Source organism: Gigantopelta aegis, chromosome 3, assembly GCF_016097555.1.
Source record: "Gigantopelta aegis isolate Gae_Host chromosome 3, Gae_host_genome, whole genome shotgun sequence".
Taxonomy (NCBI): Eukaryota; Metazoa; Mollusca; class Gastropoda; order Neomphalida; family Peltospiridae; genus Gigantopelta; species Gigantopelta aegis.
In genome coordinates this window covers 21,347,664-21,371,895 of record NC_054701.1, presented here as the reverse complement: position 1 = coordinate 21,371,895, position 24,232 = coordinate 21,347,664, and the positions used below count along the sequence as shown (strand labels likewise).

General features: G+C 35.0%; 1 protein-coding gene across 2 annotated transcripts in view; it reads left to right on the top strand.

Annotated features, from left to right (window-relative positions):
• The window catches only part of LOC121389276 (CST complex subunit STN1-like), a 35,375-nt gene extending 21,854 nt beyond the window's left edge, over window positions 1-13,521 (top strand). For both annotated transcript variants that reach the window (XM_041520882.1, XM_041520875.1), the window contains exons 8-10: window positions 7,870-7,965; window positions 10,452-10,524; window positions 11,481-13,521. In XM_041520882.1, the coding sequence (XP_041376816.1) occupies window positions 7,870-7,965; window positions 10,452-10,524; window positions 11,481-11,647 (336 nt within the window). In that variant the 3' untranslated portion in view covers window positions 11,648-13,521. The remainder of the gene's footprint in view (window positions 1-7,869; window positions 7,966-10,451; window positions 10,525-11,480) is intronic.
• Window positions 13,522-24,232: the final 10,711 nt, after the last annotated feature.

Genomic DNA, 24,232 nt, shown 5'->3' with positions numbered 1-24,232 from the left:
ACGAATCCGACATGGCATGCTCCTGATTAAACGTCCAATAACATTTTGGGGGGTCCTGTTCCATTCCTCTTGGAGAGTGGCACCTAATTCAGCCAAGTTGGTCGGCTGACGTTGACGTTCTCACATGTGCTCAATGGGTGAAAGGTCTGGGCTTAGGGCTGGACACAGTAGTGTGGTGATGTTCTGTTGGTGCCAGATACGCAGTGACCAGTAGACTCCGGTGAGCATGGGCGTTGTCGTCCTGAAAAACATAATGGCGTCCAGCCTGACATGCGAAGGGCACAACGATCGGTGCAAAGATGTTGTCACAGTAGTACTGCCCAGTAACCCTCCATGAACAATATGCAGCTGGGTTCTGGCAGTCATGGTGATGCCACTTCACATGATAGCGGACCCTCCTCCAAATCTGTCTTGAGGACGAATGTTGACATTGGCGTAATGTTCATTGGGACATCGGCAGATATACTGTCTTTGATCATGGAAATCTAGTGTGAATCTGGACTTGTCTGAAAACACTACCCGATCCCAACGCCTGTTAGCTCAATGTCTATGATGTGTACACCATTGACGTCTGGCAGCAATGTGTCTCGCAGTCAAATGTGGGGTAACATGGGGTCGACATGCGTGGATTGTTACTTCTATGCAGTCTGTTACAAATAGTCTGACTAATCACTGTAAAGCCAGTTGTAACACGGATTCTCTTGTGATTTGATTGGCTGATTGACCTTGATTCCTCAACATATAAGTCCTAATGAAGCGGTTCTGAACCGGAGTTGTGGCCCTTGTCAATCCTGAATGGGGACGATCATCTGCATTTCTGATTGGTCGATATCGGGCCCACAATCGGCTGATGACTGATTGTGACACATTAAGTCTACGGGCCACAATTCGCTTTAGTGTTCCAGCAACAAACAAGAAAGAATATTGCCACAGTGTGCACACAACGTACACACAAACTAAGTGTTCAATTTCAAATCACACCCCTTTTTGCACATGCAACGTCACGTCATGTGCTTTGCGATCAAAATAATGGGAAAAAAAATTTCATGCTCTTTGAGTGGGAAAATTGTGCACTTATTTTGAGTTTTATATCTCATTTCATTCTATAATTATTGATATTTGAAATGGAATATCCCCTACTTATATTGAACAGTATATTTTAGATATCTTATGACCATGGTTTAATATGTATTGGAGTGTCACTAAACACACATTCCTTTCTTTTGTGCATAATGACAGAGATTTGGGGGGTGTGAGATCTACATTGTAGATCAGTCAGTAGAAAGCTGACTTAACGTGTTTGGGTAGAAGGATCAAATCCTCTTTGGACCAATATTTTTATTGTTTTGTTTTTCTGTCCTAACCAGTGCTCCATGACATATATCAAAGGCCATGGTATATGCTGTTCTGACTGAAGGTCAGTGCATATATAACAGATCCCCTAAAGACTACATGTCATAATTAAATGTTTGTCATCCAATATAACTGGGGGCAGGACGTATCTCAGTGGTAAAGCGATCGCTATTTCTCGTTCCGGTTAGTGCACCACGACTGGTATATCATAGGCTGTGGTATGGTGCATATAAAAGATCCCTTGCTGCTAATTGAAAAGAGTAGCCCATGAAGTGGCGACAGCAGGTTTCCTCTCTCAATATCTGTGTGATCCGTAACCATTTGTGTGTCGCCATATAACCATAAATAAAATGTGTAAAAACATTTCTTTCTTTTTTTCCAATATAGCTGATGATTAATTAATTAATGTGCTCTAGTGGTGTTGTTAAACAAAGAAAACTGAAAACTCTACTGAGAATCAGGGATTATGTGCACTTCCTGATTAGCTTCACCTTTGACTGAGAAACGGGCTATATAGAGAATAACTAGTTAATGACATCGGTAGGCCCATTGGGCTATTTCTCTTTCCGACCAGTGCCCCACGACTAGTATAGTCCAGCCATGAAATGTGCTATCCTGTCTGTGGGATGGTGCATATAAAATATCCCTTGGTAATAAATGGAAAAATATAGCAAGTTTTCTCTGTGACTATATGTCAAAATTACCAAATGTTTGATGACCAATAGCCAATGATTAATAAATCAATGTGCTCTAGTGGTCTTGTTAAACAAAATAAACTTTAACTAGTCAATGACACAGGATATCGGCTTTAACCTGCAATAGTAAGACTGGAAAATTTCCATTCAGCCTGCACAGGATAAAGCCAATATTCTATGTCATTAATTAGTTATTAGCCCTCTACCGGTCTAACTGGAGGGGGCTAAAAGACTCCATCATATGTGGTCATGTGGGGTAGAAAATGTACACCCGAGGTGGTGAAAATTTCAACCTGGGACAAGGCTTGCTGAGTCCCTTGGTCGAAATGTTCACCACCTAAGGTGTACTTTTTCTATTCCACATGAATGCATATGATGGAGTCTTTTTCTCTCATTCATTTGGTAAATACCATGGACGAAGATGGCTGAACAAGTAACCTTTTTTATTTTACCATTTTATCATATCGTATCATATTTGTCGTGTTTGTTTCATGTGTTAAATAAAAATTTAGCACTACAAATTAACTAGATATATTTTAAAATGAAGGTTTTAATAACAAAATATTAATTTAAAACTGTCTAATGACCTTACATCACCATCTCACATTAATATGACGTCATATGTTACTAACGATGTCCTGTTAAATGCAAGTGCATGATATCCCATGTAAGATAGAAATTCCTTACATAGTTTTCTTTCATGGGATAGCTCTGTTCCTTATACCTGAGGATGAGAGAATATAGGTTTCGTCTCCATCCTTCTGTTTGTCTGTCTGTCCATCCATCTGTCCCACACATAGTTTTCTGGATGTTTTGGGGTTTTTTTAGAAAACCTTGACATATTGACCTGAAATTTTGTATGTAGCTTTATCATGTACTGTTACAGATCAACTCTGACTTTCATGGCAATTTACCCATTTTTGACTGAGTTATGGCCTTTGAACTTAGATGTGAAAATTTGTTTTCCGGACTGTTTTTTTTTAGAAGGCCATGAGATATGAACCTGAAATTTTGTGTATAGTTTATCATGTACTGTTGCCGATCAAATTTGATTTTCACAGTGATTTATCCATTTTGGCAGAGTTATGGCCCTTGAACTTAGGCGATGTGAATTTTTTTTTTGAAAAGCCTTGAGATATTGACCTGACCTTTTGTGTATATCTCTGTCATGCACTGTTACAGATCCATTTTTGATGGAATTATGGCCCTAGAACTTAGGAGATTTGAATATTTGTTTTCCAGACTTGTTTTGCAATGCCTGAAGATATTGATATGAAATTTTGTATATACCTTTATCATGAACTGTTACTGATCAAATTTAACTACTTTTATGGTGATTTTCCAATTTTTCACAGAATCATGGATCTTGAATTTAGGAGATACAGAGAAAATTAAAAAAAAAAAATTCAGTAGGGGACATGCATTGCTTTAGCAGTATTCTCAAAATGCTTGTTATTTTTATCCAGCAGTCCATAAAAATTAAGGGGAAAACTATTATTTCTGTTATTTCAGCTACATTGTACAACGACCTAGAAGTCCGATGAATGATTTTGAAATGTAGATATGCATGTAACATCAAAAGTCATAACCTGCTACTATACGTTAATGACTGCTTTGATTGGTCATCATAATCTGCCAATAGAAACAGTGATTGCAGGATAACAAAAATTAAATTACTTACATGCTGTTTGTTGTGCTTTTCGGCACAACATATTCCATGCTTTTCTTCCCCCATGCAAATTTAGACCACAGCCGTGTTGAGAACATCTGGTAAGACTTTGACCATCAAACACTTGTTGTGCAATAGATGACTACAGCTGTATTACGAAAATGGAATATTAACGTATTTGAACATTTTGTAATTAAAATGTATGATGTATATTTAATAATATCAATAGATGGTCCTTATTTAAAATTAAAATATCTAATTACAAATAAATGTAAAATTTTTTTAATTAATTAACTAAATTTGTTTGATTAAATTTGTATAACATTTTTAAAAAATGTGATTACATGATGAATTCATAAAAATCATCTGAGTTTTGTTTGAATCATAATTTATAATTCCTTTTTATATTTTTAATACAATAATAGTATTATAATAAAACAGTAAAATTAAAAAATTAAAAATACAATAGCATTATAATAATAATAAAACATCTTTTTTAATTTAATTTTTTTATAATTTAATGGCAGGTAAATAACGGCATGTAAATTTCATGCCACACACTCAAACTAGTTATACCTGTATTTATTATACAGTTATTGTATGTTTGATAACGATGTGTATATAACAAAGTTCCTACCTAGCATCCGCAGTTCCTTCAGTTCCACTCCAGTGTTGATAACACTGCTCGGTGGTGATCATCGTCGAGCATCCATCTCAACTATTGATTTATGGTTAATGTCAATCAATGAGCAGCTAGATGTTAGTCCTGCTTGGAAACTATGTCCTGTTTGACACATAATCTGTATCACATATTTTAATGAAAGTGTAAAAATACATTTAATAATTATAGCTGTGAGTATTTTAAATTGATTAATTTTATTTTTGTGATTACACTTATTTCATATGTATGGGTGGATAGATGATTGATTGGTGAGTGGGTATTATAGTTGGATGGATGGATGGATAGATGAGTGGATGGATGAGTGGATGGATGGATGGAGATTGTATGTTTGGAAAATTTAGATTAACAACTGATGTTGTCAGTTTGAAAATTTATTATATCAACTATAGTACTATATATAATGTTTAAAAATTGTGTAGTCATCTCTGAAACTTTAATAATAAATTGCAATACAGTATTGAACAACATGTTTCGTGGATGGATGAATAAATGAATGTGTGAATGGGTGGACTGGTTACATGGTTGGATGAATGGATGTATACAATGTCATGTGGATGAATGGATGGATGGATGTTTGAAATTGGATGGATGGATAAGTTTATAGATAAATGTATACACAAAAATAATTTAGAAATACATGTACACATCCCCCCACCCCTCCCCCCAATTATTTTTGTATTATTATTTTTATCTTATGTTTAGATTATATGCATTGCAGCTGTTTCCTAAGTGTTTTTTGTTGTTGGGATGGGTGTGGGGGGGGGGGGGGGGGTGTCTAAAGTAGAAATAATAGGGGTTTTTTAATAGGTAAATACATGTAGATTACTTTTCCAATGCCAGCATTGATGCTAACTTTTGCATGTAGCTCAATTTTAAAGTTTCACATTTAACTTCATTTTTCACAAGCTGTTAAGTCATACATCAATCAAACTTGGTTTATAGATACATCTATGAATATTCATTTCAGTTCATGTTTAAATTTTTTTTTAATAATTTATAAATTATAATGTTATTATTTTTAAATTGATATTTTTTTAAACATGCATTGAGGTGATGCTGAATAAATGGTATACAAATCATTTAATTCCACAAAACTATTTTTTATTTCTTTATTATTTGTTATGAAATTATTTTGGTCTTTACTAAATAAATCTGAATATCCTTTCCCACGCTCATGTATGAATCCAAATCTACTGACAGGAAATCAGGACACGCTATTATTAAATGCACAGTACAAATCACCTTGATGGCATTCAGTAACATTTGTCAGACAACTGATTTGGTTTGTACATTTACATTATGATACCATCTTGGAGTTGTCTAGCATCAGCTGCAGGAACAATGACTCCAGCTGTTTTTCTGGCTTATTATCTCTAGTTCTAATTCATAATTACAGTAAATACCCAAAGTTCACAGGGGGTGAGGATGTCATAGCACTTGGCCACACTCCCTTTTCAGAGATTTGCTGAATGCATGTGATTATGTGTTGGGTATTACTTCACTATTATGCTAGATTTAATAATGCATATCAGTTATATGATAAGCATGTAATATTTAATCAAATAAATAATCTATTGGTAGCAGATTCAACTGTATGTACATACATATAGGGTGGACCCTAAAAACCTTACTGACTACGGAATTGGCTAAAAACAACAAACAAACAAACAAGTAACCAAACACTTTATTACTTCATTGGTCATATTACATGACATGATTAAGAAAATATTTGTCAGACAAAGAAAAAAATTATAATAATGTAACAGAATAGGGACTGTAAATTGTAATGTTAAAGGGACATTCCTGAGTTTGCTGCATTGTAAGATGTTTCTGACTAATAAAATATTTCTACGATTAAACTTACATATTAAATATATTTTCTTGTTCAGAATATCAGTGTCTGTATATTCAATGTGTTTCTGGTCGTCTTAATATTTGTAAGAATCCCAAACTGGATTTTGTCTTCAAACTCAGGAATGGCCCTTTAATATTTCACACTCATTACTATATTGATATTTGCCACTTTTAGTGAAAAATGTAGTCCCATGGGTCAGATATTTTAAAATAGCAACAGATACAAAATTGTACAAAAATCAAAAGTTAAAAGCTAAGTGAAATTTTATCTATCTTTGTTTACGGCACAGCAGTATTCACACAGAATAAAGTGAAGAACAAAATAAGAGAAATAGGAACAAATCACTTGGAAGAAATCAGAATTTCTATTTCCTTTCCCCATATTTTGTGGGCCTTTTACGAGCAAAGTTAAAAGTTTGTTTTGTTTAATGACACCACTAGAGTACATTGATCATTAATCATCGGCAATTGGATGTCAAATATTTGGTTATTCTGACATGTAATGTTAGAGAGAAAACCTGCTACAGTTTTCCATTAGTAGCAAGGGATCTTAGCAAAGAAATGTCCACTGCAGAAATAATTAGCTCTCTCAAATGGCTTAAAATCAAAGAGAGAATTGACTTTAGAACCTGCCAGTTTGTCTACAAAGTCCTCAACAAACTATCTCCATCATATCTAGAAACAATGTTTCAAACAACTTCAGAAATTCACTCCTTAAATCTGAGGTCAACTCAACATAATCACCTTTATGAATTAAAACCAAGAACAGAATTTTATCGCCATAGTTTTTCATGCAGGGGAGCTAAACTGTGGAACACACTACCTTCAAAGATAAAATATTCTCAATCCCTCGCCTCATTCAAATCCAGTTATTTTAAGCACTATTCAAATAATAATCAATTTTAAGATATACCTTTGTTGTTGATTTTGTGTTTGTTAAAATAATTATGATGTATTGAGTTATCACTGACTCAAGTTTCTTAACAAATTGATTTAAATATTATTTATATATTCATAATATGTGCTATTGTTCCTCATGCTATACATATTACATGTATGTTGATGTTGTTTCTTTGAATGTATGTATGTATAATATCATGTATAGATTAGAGAGGGCCTCATGGGAGACCAGTCACCTTGTACTGAATGTGTTTACCCTCTGAAAATAAAGAATTTTATTATTATTATTATTATTATTATTTTATATGCACCATCCCACAGACAGGATAGCGCATACCACTGTCTTTTGATATACCAGTTGTGGTGCACATGAGAAATAGCCCAATGGGCCCACAGACAGGGATCAATCATAGACAGACTGCACATCGAGCGAGCACTTTACCACTGGGCTACATTCTGCAAGCCTAGCTAACTATGTTTGAAGGGTTTTCACCCTTATAGTGTGTGTTTTGGGTAAAAAAAAATGAAGTTCTAGGCATTTCTGAAAAAAAAGGTTTTATGAGTTATATATGTTCCATGTCCATTACCTGAGCACGTTGGTGTGTGTACACTACAGTGGCTTTCACCATATAACCGTACATACAATGTGTTGAGTGTGTCGTTAAATATAACATGTCCTTCCTTCCATCAGAAATATACTTGCATTTTTATTTTAGGAATCAGCTTATGATTCTCTTGTAACCATGGCCTTAGCAGAGCTAGAAGAACAACAGGGATGTATTTGTCACAGAACAGATAAACGAACTTACGAGGTATTGATTAAATAATTTCTTATTTCAGTCAAAACTTGAATTATTAATGATCGACTATTTGATAATTCGGACATAGTCTATAAAGAAAACCCATTACCGTATATTTTTCCATTAATTAGCAGCAAGGGATTGTTTTTATATGCATTTTCTCACAGACAGGACAGCTCATACCATAGCCTTTTATATACCAGTCATACGGCAGTGGTTGTGACGGGAACTATACAGGCAGGCATGCATTTAGGAGATAACCATATGGAGTTTTTAGATTTGCGGGTACGTGTTATTGTCTATTTGATCCCACAAATGTAATTTTTGACCGAAGGCGTTAGCCTGAGGTGAAAAATAAATAAATTGTGTATATCAAATAGACAATAACACCCACAAATCTAAAACCTCCATATAGTTAACGGGTATGTCCATCGTGAACTGAATTGTTTTTCTACAGAACTAACTGTATTTTTGGTATCTCTTGAAAAAACCCCACCTGGCTACAGTCAGTAATCGTAGACCCTTAAACCATCAACTTGGCTTGTTCCAGTTGCTAATGATGTCACTTTCTAATAACATCATTAGCTTTCTGGGTGTTATTTTCATTTGATCCCATCAGTAATAAACAAGAAATATACAGAAAATACTATGTACAAAAAATAATTTTGTTTAATTATGATAGAAATGGTATGAATGTTATTTGTCAAATTCAGTTTTAATGTTAATTTTAATATGTAGCTTAGGAATCGCACAAGGCTCGAAATTAACAGGAAGCAGGCGGCAAATGCTGCTTAAAATGCATTATACACGTACTTGCTTTGGTAATTAAACAAATAATTTATGATGTGACATTCAGAATTAATTTATTATCCAGTTTTCAATCCCCTACTGCCCCTGCGCATGCTGTAACCTCACCGTGGTGCAGGGGTGTAACATTCTCTTTGAGAATGGCCAATACAGCACAAATTGAAGTTTAGAGTAAAATTCGGTGTCCGTAAAATTCTGTGATATTTGTATTTGTATTTTTGCACAGTTCTTTACACTGTTTTTGTTTAAACCTTGAATTTTTATATTGATGTTGATCATCACTTTATTTATTTGCATTACCATAGTTTGACACCCAATAGCCGATGTATTTTTCATGCTGGGGTGTCGTTAAACATTCATTCATTCATTCATTCATTCATTCAATCCCCTACTGGTGTTTCTGTCTGTCTGTCTTTCAGTTACAAATTAACTTTACTTTTATGGCGATTGACCCATTTTTGACAGTTATGGCCTTTGAACTTAAGAGATATGAAGATATGATTTCCAGACTTTTTCTCAATGGTTCAAGAAAGAAAGAATTTTATTTACGGTTATATGGAGTCATATGGTTAAGGATCACACAGATATTGAGAGAGGAAACCCGCTTTCACCACTTCATGGACTACTCTTTTCGATTTGCAGCAAGGGATCTTTTATATGCACCATCCCACAGACAGGGTAGTACATACATGTATCACGGCCTTTGATATACCAGTCTGGATCGAGAAATAGCCTAATGGGCCCACCGACGGGGATCGATCCCACACTGACTGCACATCGAGTGAGCACCCTACCACTGGGCTACGTAATATCTATACTTCACCTTTTGACTTTGTCAAGGCGACAGGATAAAAACACATGGGCTCATGACAGAGCTCAAAATGGGAAGTACATGTAAACTATGGCCTGCTGGAACAGCATAGGGCAAGGGAGGATTTGGAATAGGCTGTAAAACATTACGACCTCCCGAGATGTGTATTAGAGCATGGAATTAAAATAGAATCACAAGTTAAATAGCAGATACAGGGCTTCTAGAATTTTTATAAAATCCACTAGCCATGGGATCAGTGATTTAAAAGCCCTACTTTACTATAAGTTAATACAATTTTACTAAATAATAGTAATAATCAGATGTGTCACCTACAGAGGGAGATAGAGCTTTAAAATGCTAACATTGGAGTGGTTGGGCAGGATATTCATATTTACAAAATAGACTTAACTGTAACATTTGACCTTTTTTCTTCCACTAGCCATCGGGCATGTCAGTAGTAGTTATTTACTAGCCCAATATTGAATATCACTAGCCATGGGAGTGGGGCTACCATAATCTAGAAGGTGTTTTGGTTTTAGCAGGGGAATTTCTGTTTCACCTACTAGGTCTTTTTGCTGTGGTATGTACTACCTGTCTGTGGGATGGTGCATATAAAAGATCCCTTGCTGCTAATTGAAAAGAGTAGCCCATGAAGTGGCAAAAACGGGTTTCCTCTATCAATATCTTTGTGGTCCTTAATCATATGTCTGATGCCATATATGATATAACCGTAAATAAGATGTGTTGAGTGTGTCGTTAAATAAAACATTTCCTTCCTTGTAGGTCTTTTTACATGCCGCTATTTCGAGCCCTTTGTGACTGTCAATAATGTCCTTACTGCGATATAGAATGGGTGTACTAAATATTTCTCTCCTTTCAGGTTCTTCTTTATAAGAATCAACTTCAAGAGATTCTCCTTCAGATTCTTGTTAGAGAAACGGAGAAAACAAAATGTTAGTACATCTTCAGTATGTAAATAACTGAATTCATATTGTTTTTCTGTTCGTTTGATGTGAATGATAAAAGTATACATGACATTGTATTCTTTTTTACTTTCCTTTTTGTGCTTCATTTGTTTGTTATTCATTCAGATTTTTAATTGTCTGTATACTGTTTCAGGGTTTTGGGCTGTTTGTTCAATATTTTCAATGTGTTCCATCCAAAACATACTCTACGGCTTTGGCTGATGTCTTGCATACATTCTGAATGGGGGCCGTGATTTTAGACCATTATCTAACCCTAATCCTAGGGCCAATTTTAGTACCTGGCCACTTGTATTAAAATTTCCAATTTTTTTTTTTTTTTTAAAGGGAAAGACCCTAGTTTCTAAACACTACAGCATATTTTTCACTATTAAACCCGTTTATGATCACTAAAATAACACATTTCTTATAATTTATCCTTTAGATTATCCATTGCTGTAGAACCGAAGTGTTTCTGGTCATCCTGGTGTTTCGAATACATGTACCAAAAAATAAATTTTTCATATTTTTGAAAACGCATGTGAGAAGTAGCGGTTTATTAATTCGAGTTCTAGTCTATTTTTAAGGATATTTCCTCGTTTTAACGTCACAGACTCTTCTTTCACTCTATTGTATCTTAATTTATCCAAATGTGTTACAGGTTTGTAAATTAACCAAATTAGTGTCCATTTTTCACGGGTTGAAACTTGGGTCTGTGCTTTTAAACCAACTTCCATTTCCGTCCATTAAATCTTCAACTTTCTCACCCTCTTTGACAGCGTGTCACATCTACCATATATCTAACACCCAAAGGTCACTCTTTAGATATGTTGTTGTGTTGTTATTTAAACAAAGATTTCTTTTCTTTAAATGTTTGGCTTTCAAACTAAATTAATGAGTACTGCAACCGATTAATTCTTGTGTTAATATTTTTCTTTTAAAATCAGACAGTGATAAAGGCTGCCACTACCTGCATCTTCTCGATGAGCTTCACAAAACTGTTCAGTACTCCAAGCTGCACAAGACTGCCTTACTGTACTGTCTGGAGAAACTAGAGACAAACAGTGATGTTATCAGAACAACAGAACACCACTACAAGCCATGTATCTCTTGACAAAAAGACACAAAAAATGTACACATTCTTTTGCTTGTGAAATGGGTTCAGACACTAACCAAACATTGAAAAACTACAAATGGTGACGTTATTGGAACTACAGAACACCACTTCACGCCATGCATCTGATGACAAAATCACACAAAAAGAACTTATGTACAGATAATTCTGTTTGTGGAATGGGTTATTAATTTTACAAATATTGATGGTTTGATGATAATATATTGAGTGTGGTGACTGGTGTGTGACGAGTAAACCCATTAAAACCTCCAGTTTGTTACCCAATCTACAGAATACCATCACATGTATCTCTCGACTACCTGAGATCATAACCATTTTAACAGTTGACATTTTGACTGAGATACACATTAATGGTTGACATTTTGTCCATTGACATTTTGACCACTGACATTTTGTCCATTGACATTCTGTCTGCACACCCCTGGAGATAACTGTCCTATTTACAAAGCACATGACGGCAATCCCATGAGAACATACTGCATACTGTTAATAGCGTCCTCTACAAAAGTCTTGTAGAGAGATACAAGGTTTTATAAACTGATGCACTCAACAAGTTTATATTAGAATCATATTCTGTACAAAAGCTTAGCTTCAATAGTGTTCATGTGCAAACTATACCAATACTCCAAGACTACTGAAGAAAACCCAAAATATGTTGTATGTTTAAAACGTATTAAAAAAAAAAAACGGTATATATTCATTACAGGCCTCCCAGCCACTTTTACACATTAAAATATAGGAAATATAGGAATTTGCATACCAAAATATAGGAGTTTTATAGGAATTTTAAGGTCAAATATAGGAGTTTTATAGAAAAAAATTGACCGATTATCATGATTATAGGCATTTTACATGGTTTCTAAAGACATTTAGATTACTAATAGTATGTTTTTACCTTGCATATGTACGGTACACAAGATACCATCTACTACCTTAACAAACAGGGTTAAAAATTAGCAGTCGCCCGTGGCGATCTTTATTGGCTAAGGGCGACTATGAATTTTACAAAGGCAGTCTGTTGGGCGACCATTGATTTTAGGGTCTGGCGAGTATGGTTCCAGGTGAAAAATAAATGCACTGAAACTGAATCGAATGTGATAAAACACACCGCTTTTGTGCTGGTGCAAACAACAGATCTGGCAACAGACAACATTATAGAACATGTTCTATATTTTGACAATGCCAGACTAGACTAGACTAGATTCGGCCTCAGCTTCTGCAATTTTGGTCCGGGGCTTTAAAAAAATATAGCTCAAAACGTATTGCAGACACATCATGTTTTGGTGGGGGTTTTTAAGTTGTCAGTTTAATGGACTGGATACGCCATAATTATTTAGTAGACCTACTTTTTGACAATATTCAATGTTATGGTACAAATTAATCATATGTAATTAGCTTATATTATTCTGGGACAAAATCAAATTTTATCTTTTACTAACAATGAAATGTTCCATTACTACACATGTACATGGATTATTTCAAAAGTCAGTTAACTGGCATGTAGGCCTAAAGGAAATGTTTTATTTAACGATACACTCGACACATTTTATTTACGGTTATATGGCATCGGACATATGGTTAAGGACCAGACATGTAGGCCTAAAGATGAAAATTAATATAAAAACATATTAATTTATTAAATTGTAAATCTGAAATAACGTTTTGGGGGATAAAATATTAAGTGTAAATAAAAACTATATATTTATAAAACTGCAAAGGATAAATCCAAGGTAATCTGAACGACAAAACCGCAATACGAGATCAGGGCCATATCTCTGCACAATGCAGAGTCGACTGGGTATGTGGCAAAGTAGTGGTTGTCATGTCATGTCATAGGGTTTTACGTGCACATTCAGAACAAGCTGTTGTAACACAGGCCTGTCCATGACAGAAAAGGTGGGGGGAGGGGAGAGGAGGGACCGCCTGCACTGGTAGGTGCAAGGGAGCACCAGCAGCCCAATCAAATCGGTAGCAGGTGGGTGGGGGTGGTGGTGGTGCTATGGAATTTGAATGGAGCAGTTAAATGCCAAAGAGAAAAGGGTGCGCAATTTTGAATGGTTGGTCGGTCGAAAGGTAAATGGCCGAGCTAATACAGGTTTTGATATTAGTGAATCAATAGTAGCTCGTTAATTTTAGATCTTTACGATGCTGTGGTGTCTCCCTAGGTTGCCCATAGGGCCCTTATAAAGGGCCTGACCGCTTCTGGTCGAGGCATCACCAAGTACCAAGTTATTACCAGCAGCAAGTATTGGGGGTGGGGGAGGCCAATATTGTGGTTGATTCCATGAATCTTTATCTAGTGCCTCATCTTTAGGACAGCCACTCCCAGGGAAATCCTTTACTGGAGAGTTCTCCATATTGAACCACCTCTCCACAGGTGCACAAAGAAGACTGCCATTCCAAACTAATATACTAAAACACATGCAGTTCTACCTTTAGACAATGTAAGTGAAGCTATATACCTTGGCTGTTCTAGCTTCTTTTGTTTTCGTATACCTGTATTAAAAATTATATTTAATGGTAACTTTTAAAGTAACTTATTTATACTGGACTATTTTTTTTTCTTCTTTAAATGTGATTTGGGTTGGTATGGGTTTAAAACTTAATTTAATGTGTTTCTAATATGAATTTTAACTTCATTCGTTATGATGTTACATGCCAATTCATTGGTTTTCTTTTGACGCAAAACTGACTATATACATGGTTATTAGTCAACAAAGAACATTCTAGTTATGTTTTTGGCTGTGCAGTTAAATTGGAGGGCTAGTTGAAATTGAGAAGGACCAGTAAAAAAATTCATCAATTGGCGACCATGGTTTTCATGTTAATTTTCAACCTTGAACAAATACAGGTATATACCAAGGCTTGCCAGCAGTCCATGCCGATATCCAGGATAATTTGAAAGTTGATGCACATTCAAAGCATCTTCAAAATGAAAAATGTTGATCTACATTTTTCATTTTCAAAAAAGTGTATGCTGGTCCCTTAACCCCCTCCTCCTCCACGTCTTTAAGCACAAGACAATTCGAAAAAAGTAAAACCAGTCCATTAAAAAGAAAAATGTAAACAAAAATAATGGTCACAAAACTGGCAAGCTGTGCAAGTGGAATAAGCTGTCCAGTTTTTATTAGTAATATGGAGAATTTTATTAGAAATGTGTAGTCATATTTAGTGTTCGCAGGCCTTCGGATTTCATGGTACCGTGTCAGTAGAATCACGGAACCGAAATTTGTTTTCCCATGATTATTATATCGAGTACATCTATCAACAAAAATAATATATATAAACAGTTTCCGATGGGTTCCCATGATCACAAGGCACGGAATTATTGAATCCATGTCAAGTTCTGACTTGAAATTTGTTGTGTCTGGCTACTGGCAGGTTCTGTAGGAATAGTTTCAGTCTGACGTTAAGAGTTATACAAAATGAAAACATGCTACAATATGGTATAAACAGCTGTATTTATTCAAGTCGCTAAACATTATATACATGTACTACATGCATGCGTAACTTGTTCATTATTCATCTTTCCAAGCTCATCATCATTTTCAAACATGTTAGCAAATTATTATCTTCATCCACTTTAATCTGAGTGAATCACATCAACCTTTATTGTATAAATAGTGTATATAAAAGTATAAATTTATAATACAAGTGCTTTCAAATTTGTCTAGGTAATATGTGTATATAATATCGATAAACTCTACTGCAAACATGCTAAAATATATATAGTTCAAAAAAAGAAACACATAGTTAGATTAAAAGTGCATTTAATTACAAGATAATAGATACATGAATAGTTCCCAAACAAAAATTGCAAGCTTAATAAATAGCTGGTAACAACCTTGCGGCAAGGTAGTAACTACCGCGTTTCGAGCTAGTATTTGGAACCTTTTTACAACCTTGCCACAAGCTTGCGACGAGCTTCTTGCAACCTTGCGACGAGCTTCCTGCATGCAAGCTTATTCAGTTTAAGCTAGTATTTGGAACCTTTTTACAACCTTGCCGCAAGCTTGCGACAAGCTTCCCGCAAACTTGTTGCAAGCTTGTTGCAAGCTTGTTGCAACCTTGCCGCAAGCTTGTTGCAACAAGCTTCCCGCAAACTTGTTGCAAGCTTGTTGCAACCTTGCCGCAAGCTTGTTGCAACCTTGCCGCAAGCTTGTTGCAACCTTGCCGCAAGCTTGCGACGAGCTTCCCGCAAGCTTGTTGCAACCTTGTCGCAAGCTTGCGGGAAGCTTGTTGCAACCTTGCCGCAAGCTTGCGGGAAGCTTGTTGCAACCTTGCCGCAAGCTTGCGATGAGCTTCCCGCAAGCTTATTCAGTTTAAGCTAGTATTTGGAAACTTTTTACAACCTTGCTGCAAGCTTGCCACGAGCTTCCCGCAAGCTTGCGACGAGCTACCCGCAAGCTTGCGACGAGCTACCCGCACGCTTGCGACGAGCTTCCCGCAAGCTTGCAACAAGCTTCCTGTAAGCTTACGATGATCTACCTACAAGCTTGCATCAGTGGCAGCCATCTTGCATCTTGTATAATTCTTTAAAAAACACAACAATGGTTTTAAAGTGAAAAACATGAACAGTTAAAACAAAAAAATAGGTGCTACATGTTGTCAGATACTTAGGCTACAAAATTAGTTTACCTGTCTGATAGACATGTTCCATTTATGTGGGATAGTCTTGACTAAACTAATATGCTAAAAAGCTCCTGGTCCTATATTCTTCTTCTTCTTGTTTTAGGTTATATTCCTCCACTATCTGGAGATCCACACTGTGGTGTAAAGTGATTTGTTTGTTTCTTCTTGTTTTCTTTTTTCTCCTGTTCCACCAAGCAGGATTCAACCAAACTTGGTCCAAATGATCCTCTTATAGACCTGACCAAGTGTTATTATTTTTCAGGCCAAAAAAAGTCCAAGATGGCCGCCCTGGCCTCTGAATAACTGAGACATTTTTAACTTTTACTGAAGTTCCACCATGCAAATTTAAACCATATGTATTCCTAATTATCCTCTCATGGCCCTGACCAAGTTTGTTATTTTTTCGGGCAGATTTAAAATCAAGATCGCTGCCCTGGCCTCTGATTGACAGAGAAATGTTTTTGCTTCTTTTCAAGGTCCACCAGGCCGGTTTCAATCAAACTTAGTCCAAATGATTCTCTCATGACTTACTAATTACATGGTCTACATAATGGTCTTCAGAAATTCAACAGTCTAAACTGACAACATATCGCATAGAGTGGAAGCATAGATTAGCTGTTCTTTTTTGGTCCGACATAAATGCATGTATATATCATTAAAGATTCAAACTATGCGTTTCTTTCTTTGAAGAGTATATTTGTCACAAACTATATATTATATACAAAAAACAACTTTTTAAAAATAGTAATTAGTACAAGATAGTGGTACTTTTGATTTTGTAAATAAAAATATATATATATATATATATATATATATATATGTTGTTTTCAGTTTAGTCCTGAAAAAAGATTGTGTGTTTCTGGGCACACAAGACTATCTAGAAGCAAGGGCTGATAGACCTATATATTTTTTTCTTTTAATTATTATTAGGAGGTGACAACACTTTAGGGCCATCCATATACATAGTGAGGGTGAAGATTACAAAGAGATTATTGGGGGTGGGGGGTGAATACACCAAGTATCCAGTGTACTTTTTCAATGTGAAAGAATAATGTATGCCCATACTTGGTGAAGGGGTAATGATCAAACGTATGGAATTTGTACATGGGGGTGGGGGGATAGAAAATTCCAGATTTTGTGCATGTATGTACTTATGGATTGTACTTATGGATGGCCTCTCATCAGATCTGACCTGTAGGGGTGAATCAGCATATAAAACTGCCAATCTACCCCAACTCATATTGCAGTATATTCACTTTATCATGTTTTACTGGCACCAAGTTTTATATATATACAAAATATATAAGTTGTTAAAAAGTGGAAACAAATTACATTTTTCTTGAAAGTAAAAAATATATTTGAACTGAGATTATCAAAAAAATATTCAGCTGCATGTGAACATGTATTATAGAAACTTAGCACTAGAATATACAGCTAAAGTTTATAGCTATACGACTATGGCACATTAATCATTGGCTGTTGGATGTCGGACATAATTTTGGTAATTCGGTCTTCAGAGGAAACCTGCTACCTTTTTCTATTAGCAGCAAGGGATCTTTCCCACTGACCTGACAGCAGATATGATCTTCATGGGTCTGCGAAGAGATTCGATCTCACAACCAATGCACCTCAGGTTCATACAATTGCTGTACAGGACATTTTTCTATTTTGATAAAAATATATTTCTATATATATACAGTGAAATTCACTTCCGACATTGAAATTCCTGTATACCAGACTCCCTTGGGACCAATAAAAATGTCCAGTATTAATAGGGATCTGGTTTAGAGAGGTTCAATTATGTACTGTTTTTTAAAAATGGACTGAAAAATTTCCAGTTTTGAGGGTATTCCAGTTTACAGAGGGTCCAGTCTTGAGAGGTTTCACTGTACATATAATTATGTTTGAGATGCAGTTTGTACATGAACAAATAAAATAAAATAAAAAATTCAAAATCTTTTGTATCTTAAAAATAAAATTGACAATTTAATGTGTTTCTTCTAGTGATGTAAAGTGTTTAGTCCAAGTAATATTTTGGATCAGTATGTTTTGCCCTATGACATTGGTTCGATGAAAATGAGCAAAATTCTTTGGATACGGTATACCCGACATATGTATATTAGTGTGGTGGTCTTTCACGATTTCAGTTGATTTGATTTTGTTTTCTTGCTGATAACCCCTGCCTTGTTCAGCTTTATATTACCAAGTTATCTTCATCTTTATTTCCAACAATTTTAAATTAATGTTTAACTTGTTCTTGTTGGATAATATACTGAACAAATGAATCATTTTTAAGTTGGTCAATAACACCAAATACATGTACGTACATTCACATTTTCCCCCTTAATATATGATCAATAAAAAATAATTGTATGGTATATCATTGGGTTACAATTATCTGGTCAAAATGTCAGTTATCAAATGGAAGTCCATCCAGTGGTGGATCCAGAAAATCCATTTTGAGGGGGGGGGGGGGGGGGGGGGCAGTGACATGAGGTGGAATGCCAAGGGAACTTTGGGGGAGGTTTGGCGGAGGATCGTAAAAAAAATGAAAATTAATATATAATAAAATTATAACTATTGCAAAATGTAGGGGGAAGCAGGCCCCTGGGGCCCCCTAGATCCGAGGTCCAAAATATTTCAAGAATTAACATTAATTACTTTCTTTTAATGTTAATTACTTTCTTTTAATGTAAATTTCGTTCTTTTTAAAAAATAAATGTAGAAGAAAAAAATGACAGGTTATGCAAAATATCAATGACTGCCATAAGACAAACATACATTTGGATTTGTACATACAAATTATACAAGTACATGTATTAACCATAAAATATTTGTTTTTAAACGAAATCTAAAGTCAGACATTAAAGAATACACAATGTGACATGTACCAATTCATGTACATAAATATTCATGTTAAATGTTCCAAGTTGGAGTCCATATGTGTTTGCTATATACTTGGTTACATGATTATGTATACTTTTTCTCAATACTTGGTGTGCAAGAATTGCTCATCCTCCAAAAATGTATTTTTGTCAGACTACTATTAATGTAACAGATGCCACTGCGTGCCCAGTTGGGAGGTTCAGTTATCAACCCCAACCCCCACCCCCACCCCCACTAAACTAAATTTTCTCTTTAGGGGAGCATGGCCGTAACCCAACTAGAAACATTGCTCACTAGTCTAAAACCCCACCATCAGCATAATTTCCTGCACACACACCCAAGGTGCTTCCTCAAACTACTTTCAGTGCATAAAAGAGCACCAGTTTTGACTTGATGTGAATATATGTATTTCAGTATTCACCACTAAGTCTAGTATAAAGTATTCGACAATAAATAAATAGTAATATTCCATGGTAGGTTTACTCTGTACATGTACATGGTACACAGAATAAACACATTTACTTTACCTGAGACTGTCTAATACCAAACTGGAAATACTGCTGTGTTGCTGTATAATACAGCATAATTATACCACATTGGAGTGTGGTGTGTGTTTCTAGGCATCTATAAAAACTGGCAAACCCTAATTTTATTTTTCATTGGTTTTTTTGTTTTGTTGGTTTTTTTGTTTTTTGTTTACTTAGGAGATAACCATATGGAGTTTTTAGATTTGCGGGTGTTATTGTCTATTTGATCCCGCAAATGTCATTTTTGACCGAAGGCGTTAGCCTGAGGTCAAAAATGAAACATTTGCGGGCATCAAATAGACAATAACATCCGCAAATCTAAAAACTCCATATGGTTATGTCCATTGTAAACTGAATCGTTTTTCTACAGAATTAACTGTATATTTGGCATTTCTTGAAAAAAATACCTGGCTACAATCTAACTGTAGACCCTTGAATCGTCAAGTTCACCTGTTCCAATTGCTAATGCCGTCACTTTCTAATGACGTCATTAGCTTTCCGGGTGTTATTGTCTATTTGATCCCGGAAAAAGAATGTAATTAACCAATCACAATACAGAACACACGACAGTCAGTTTATAATGACTTGTACACTACAGGTGAAAAGAATACATGCATAATTGGACCTGTAGGGATGAATATATTATAGTAAAAAAATAATAATAATAAATTTAAAAACCTAACCCTACATTATCAGGCAACCACTGGTGGTTGGGATTTTTTTGTTGGTTTTTTGCCTAATGATAGTCCTATACATTACATGTATGTCGGTAATATTTGTAATATTTTATACTGTAAGGTTATTGTTTTTTTATTTAACGACGCACTCAACACATTTTATTTACAGTTATATGGCGTCAGACATATGGTTAAGGACCACACAGATTTTGAGAGGAAACCCGCTGTCGCCGCTACATGGGCTACTCTTTCCGATTAGCAGCAAGGGATCTTTTATTTGCACTTCCCACAGTCAGGATAGCACAAACCATGGCCTTTGTTGAACCAGTAATGGAACACTGGTCGGTGCAAGTGGTTTACACCTACCCATTGAGCCTTGCGGAGCACTCACTCAGGGTTTGGAGTGAAAAATCCCATGCCCCTCCCAAACTTGTGAGCCTTTGTTTTTTTGCCATTGTAACCAAAATTTGATACAGATTAAGAAAAAAATCATTAAGAATAACATAGAAATATATTGTTTACCAAAGTGGGGGTTTGTTTTAGGGTATCAAACATTGTTTTTGAAAAGCAACAATTTAACAAAATTAAGATACATTGTACTTTGTAAGTACACATATGCATAGAATCTTTGTATCAATAGTAAAACTGTTATTAAATATTGTATTACTCATATGGGCTCAAATATTTATTTAAATAGTTAAACAAATATTTTTGAATAATTGCACTGTGTGCAGCTTGCTTCTACGGCCACTGATTGGCTGGCTTAAAAATAGCTACGTTTGGTTGGTTGTTCGCCACGGCCGGATCTTTCATTCATATAATGTCTCCATTTATGAGTCAGATTACATATACGTTATACATATAAAGATTTCAAGCAAACTTTTGACTCATTTGTTTCATAAACATGAAATGATATATTTTCATAAGCAGCGGTTTTAACAGCATTTCTAATGTAACCAGAGTTATATTATATTGTAAACATTTGGCTGTAAAAAGAACACCGTTATGCCATGACATCACTTGCATTATGACATGTAATGCATGTAAGATTATATGACGTAATGGCCGATGGTCTTGCTGTAGACAGCAGAGCAGTTTTTATATTAAAAACCAGTTAAAAGTGGTAATGGGTAATAAAGAGAATAAACAACTTGATATGTGGATTTACAATTTCTAATCTGTCCCTCGCCAAAGGATCGGGTTTACAACATTCATTCACTTGTAACAGATAATTATTCATTTCTTGTACATGTAGCTCATTAGTTGTACTCGAAATGTTTTCTTCTTCCCCTGCCCCATCTAAAATGTGGATATCATATACGATATGAAACAAAAATTTAATTGAAAAACCCCCAAAATAACAACAACAATTTAATTGACCTATAAGAAATGGAAAATAGATTGTTTGGTTAAATGCGATATTTCAAATAAACTTATATGGAGAACAGACTGGTGTACATGTGTTTAAACATTATTATTTAACCTGTATTAAAAATAGACTGTGGGCCCACTATATAAACACACACCCCCCCCCCCCCCCCCCCCCCTTTAGGGATTTTTCAAGATGAGTATATCTTTGAAGCCTATCCATATTTAAATCAGTTTGTCTGCAGGCAATCTGTTGGTGGGTGTGCCTGTACTATAACCACCACCCCCCCCACCCCCCCCCCCCCCCCCTTAGGGATTTTTCAAGATGAATATATCTTTGAAGCCTATCCATAACCATATTTAAATCAGTTTGTCTGCTGGCAATCTGTTGGTGGGTGTGCCTGTAGGGCACGTTTGAGTGTAGGCACCCTATTTATTTTTAACAGGGCAAATTTCTGATCAAGGTGAATGTTCCACATAATTTTTGAAAATAATTCTGGACTATATCACTGCTTTTACTTTAAAGCTGGGTTACTGGTGAATGTATTCCACTAAAAAATAATAAATTTTTGGCATCTGACTAAGCATAGTGAGTCAATGAATTTGAAATGTCCTGATTATTACAAACATAGTATATGAAAAAAGCCTGCATGGCAATATTGAAGTTAACATTCAGACATATTTTGAACAGGTTTAAGACCAAATTATGAATGCTATTCATGCTGAATTACGTTCATAACAACAAACCACAAAGCAGTGCAATATATGTGGTATGGATATAGTACCGGGGGTATACTCGCCAGCAAAAGTTACACAGTTCCCGATATATGTAATTCTCTATGTACATGTGTATATATATATATATATATACATACCGAACCTAAAACATTCTGATCCTTTTATTATTGTATTGTATTTAATATCTGAGGGCAGCATTACTTAAATACAGTTCATCTTACAATAGCTAGTTTCTTTGTTGCTTTTTGTAATATTTTAGAATTGCAGTAAGAATATTGTCATCAGGCAAATATCTAGCACATTAAAAATCTAACTTTCATTCCTAATTCTCAATCATTTTATGTGACCCAAATATGATATATGTGAAGTTTACAATTTTCTATTTCTACATCCTTTCTTTTATTCTATAAAGTAGATGTTAATAACAATTACAAAACAATATAATATGAGGTATGAATAATTATATACTTCTCAAAATAGGTTACTAGTAAGCAATGCCAGAAATATATTAATTTCTATGTATACACATACTTAGGATTGCCTGAAGCTTTTATTATTAAAAAAACAAATTGACCTGGCTTTTTTCTATAACATATTGAGGCTTCATTGTTCAAATATGGTTAAGTATATGGAGTTTATATACTATGTTCACAAATTTATGAAGATGTCCCTCTGTTCTTAGTACCAGCCAATTATAAGTACCTTTCCTCGGCATGTGTGTTAAAACATTTACAATTCATCTATCTCACAGAAGCTTGTATTATTTTTAAAAACATATTTGTATTTAAATTGTGCTTAATTTATGCTTAGGTTTATATAATTGACATCAGATACAGTCATCAGGCATATCTAGCAGGTGCGAATAACATACAAAAACATCATGACTTGAGAAATATCTGGAAATGTTTGTTGCCAAACCAAGGATGATAATATTGAACTACAGTAGAATATAAATCAGCCTTCTCCACTCTACATGTATGTATTCACTGAGAATGCACATAAAGAGAACAAATTGCCAAGTTGTCATTTGGTATCAGTCATGCCAGGCAGTCCAGGCTATTCCCCAACCAAACTGTCATATGGTTGAGAAATTTTAGAAGGAACACTAGAGATGAAATAGTGATATTATACTATGAGCGCTGATGGACATACTGATGGGGGGGACCAGAGCAGAGTCTAGAGAAGGAAAATACTAGAAATTGTAAACATGACAGACATATTTTAATTGCATGAAAATGCAAAGGAATATGAAAGGAAGTCAAAACTTTCCTAGACAATATTTGATGTAGAAGCTAATTATATACACCTGAGCATAAGTTAAGCACAATGTAAATATAAAGGCAAATCTAAAAATATTACAAACACAGACTAGTATAAGATGAACTTCTGTGAGATAGATTACTTGTACATGTAATGCAAAAGAAATTATGGTAGGTACACAAAACTGATGCTTTAAATTTTTAACACTGGTGTTTAGTGAAGAGGGACATCTTCATAATATTGATGCACATACATGTATACTCAACAAAATTAATTAAGGGCTAGTAAACTTTCTTATATTATAATATAATTCTTTGTTACTGTCATATTGTTTTAACATGTTTTGGTCATATATATGGCTTCTATACATTGTTTCAGTAAACTTTTACTAGTTGTACACACAAAAAAACACTGGGATTTGGCCCATGGACTAAAAGGTCACTTTATAATGTTTCCTTGGAAGGCTATTTGAAATA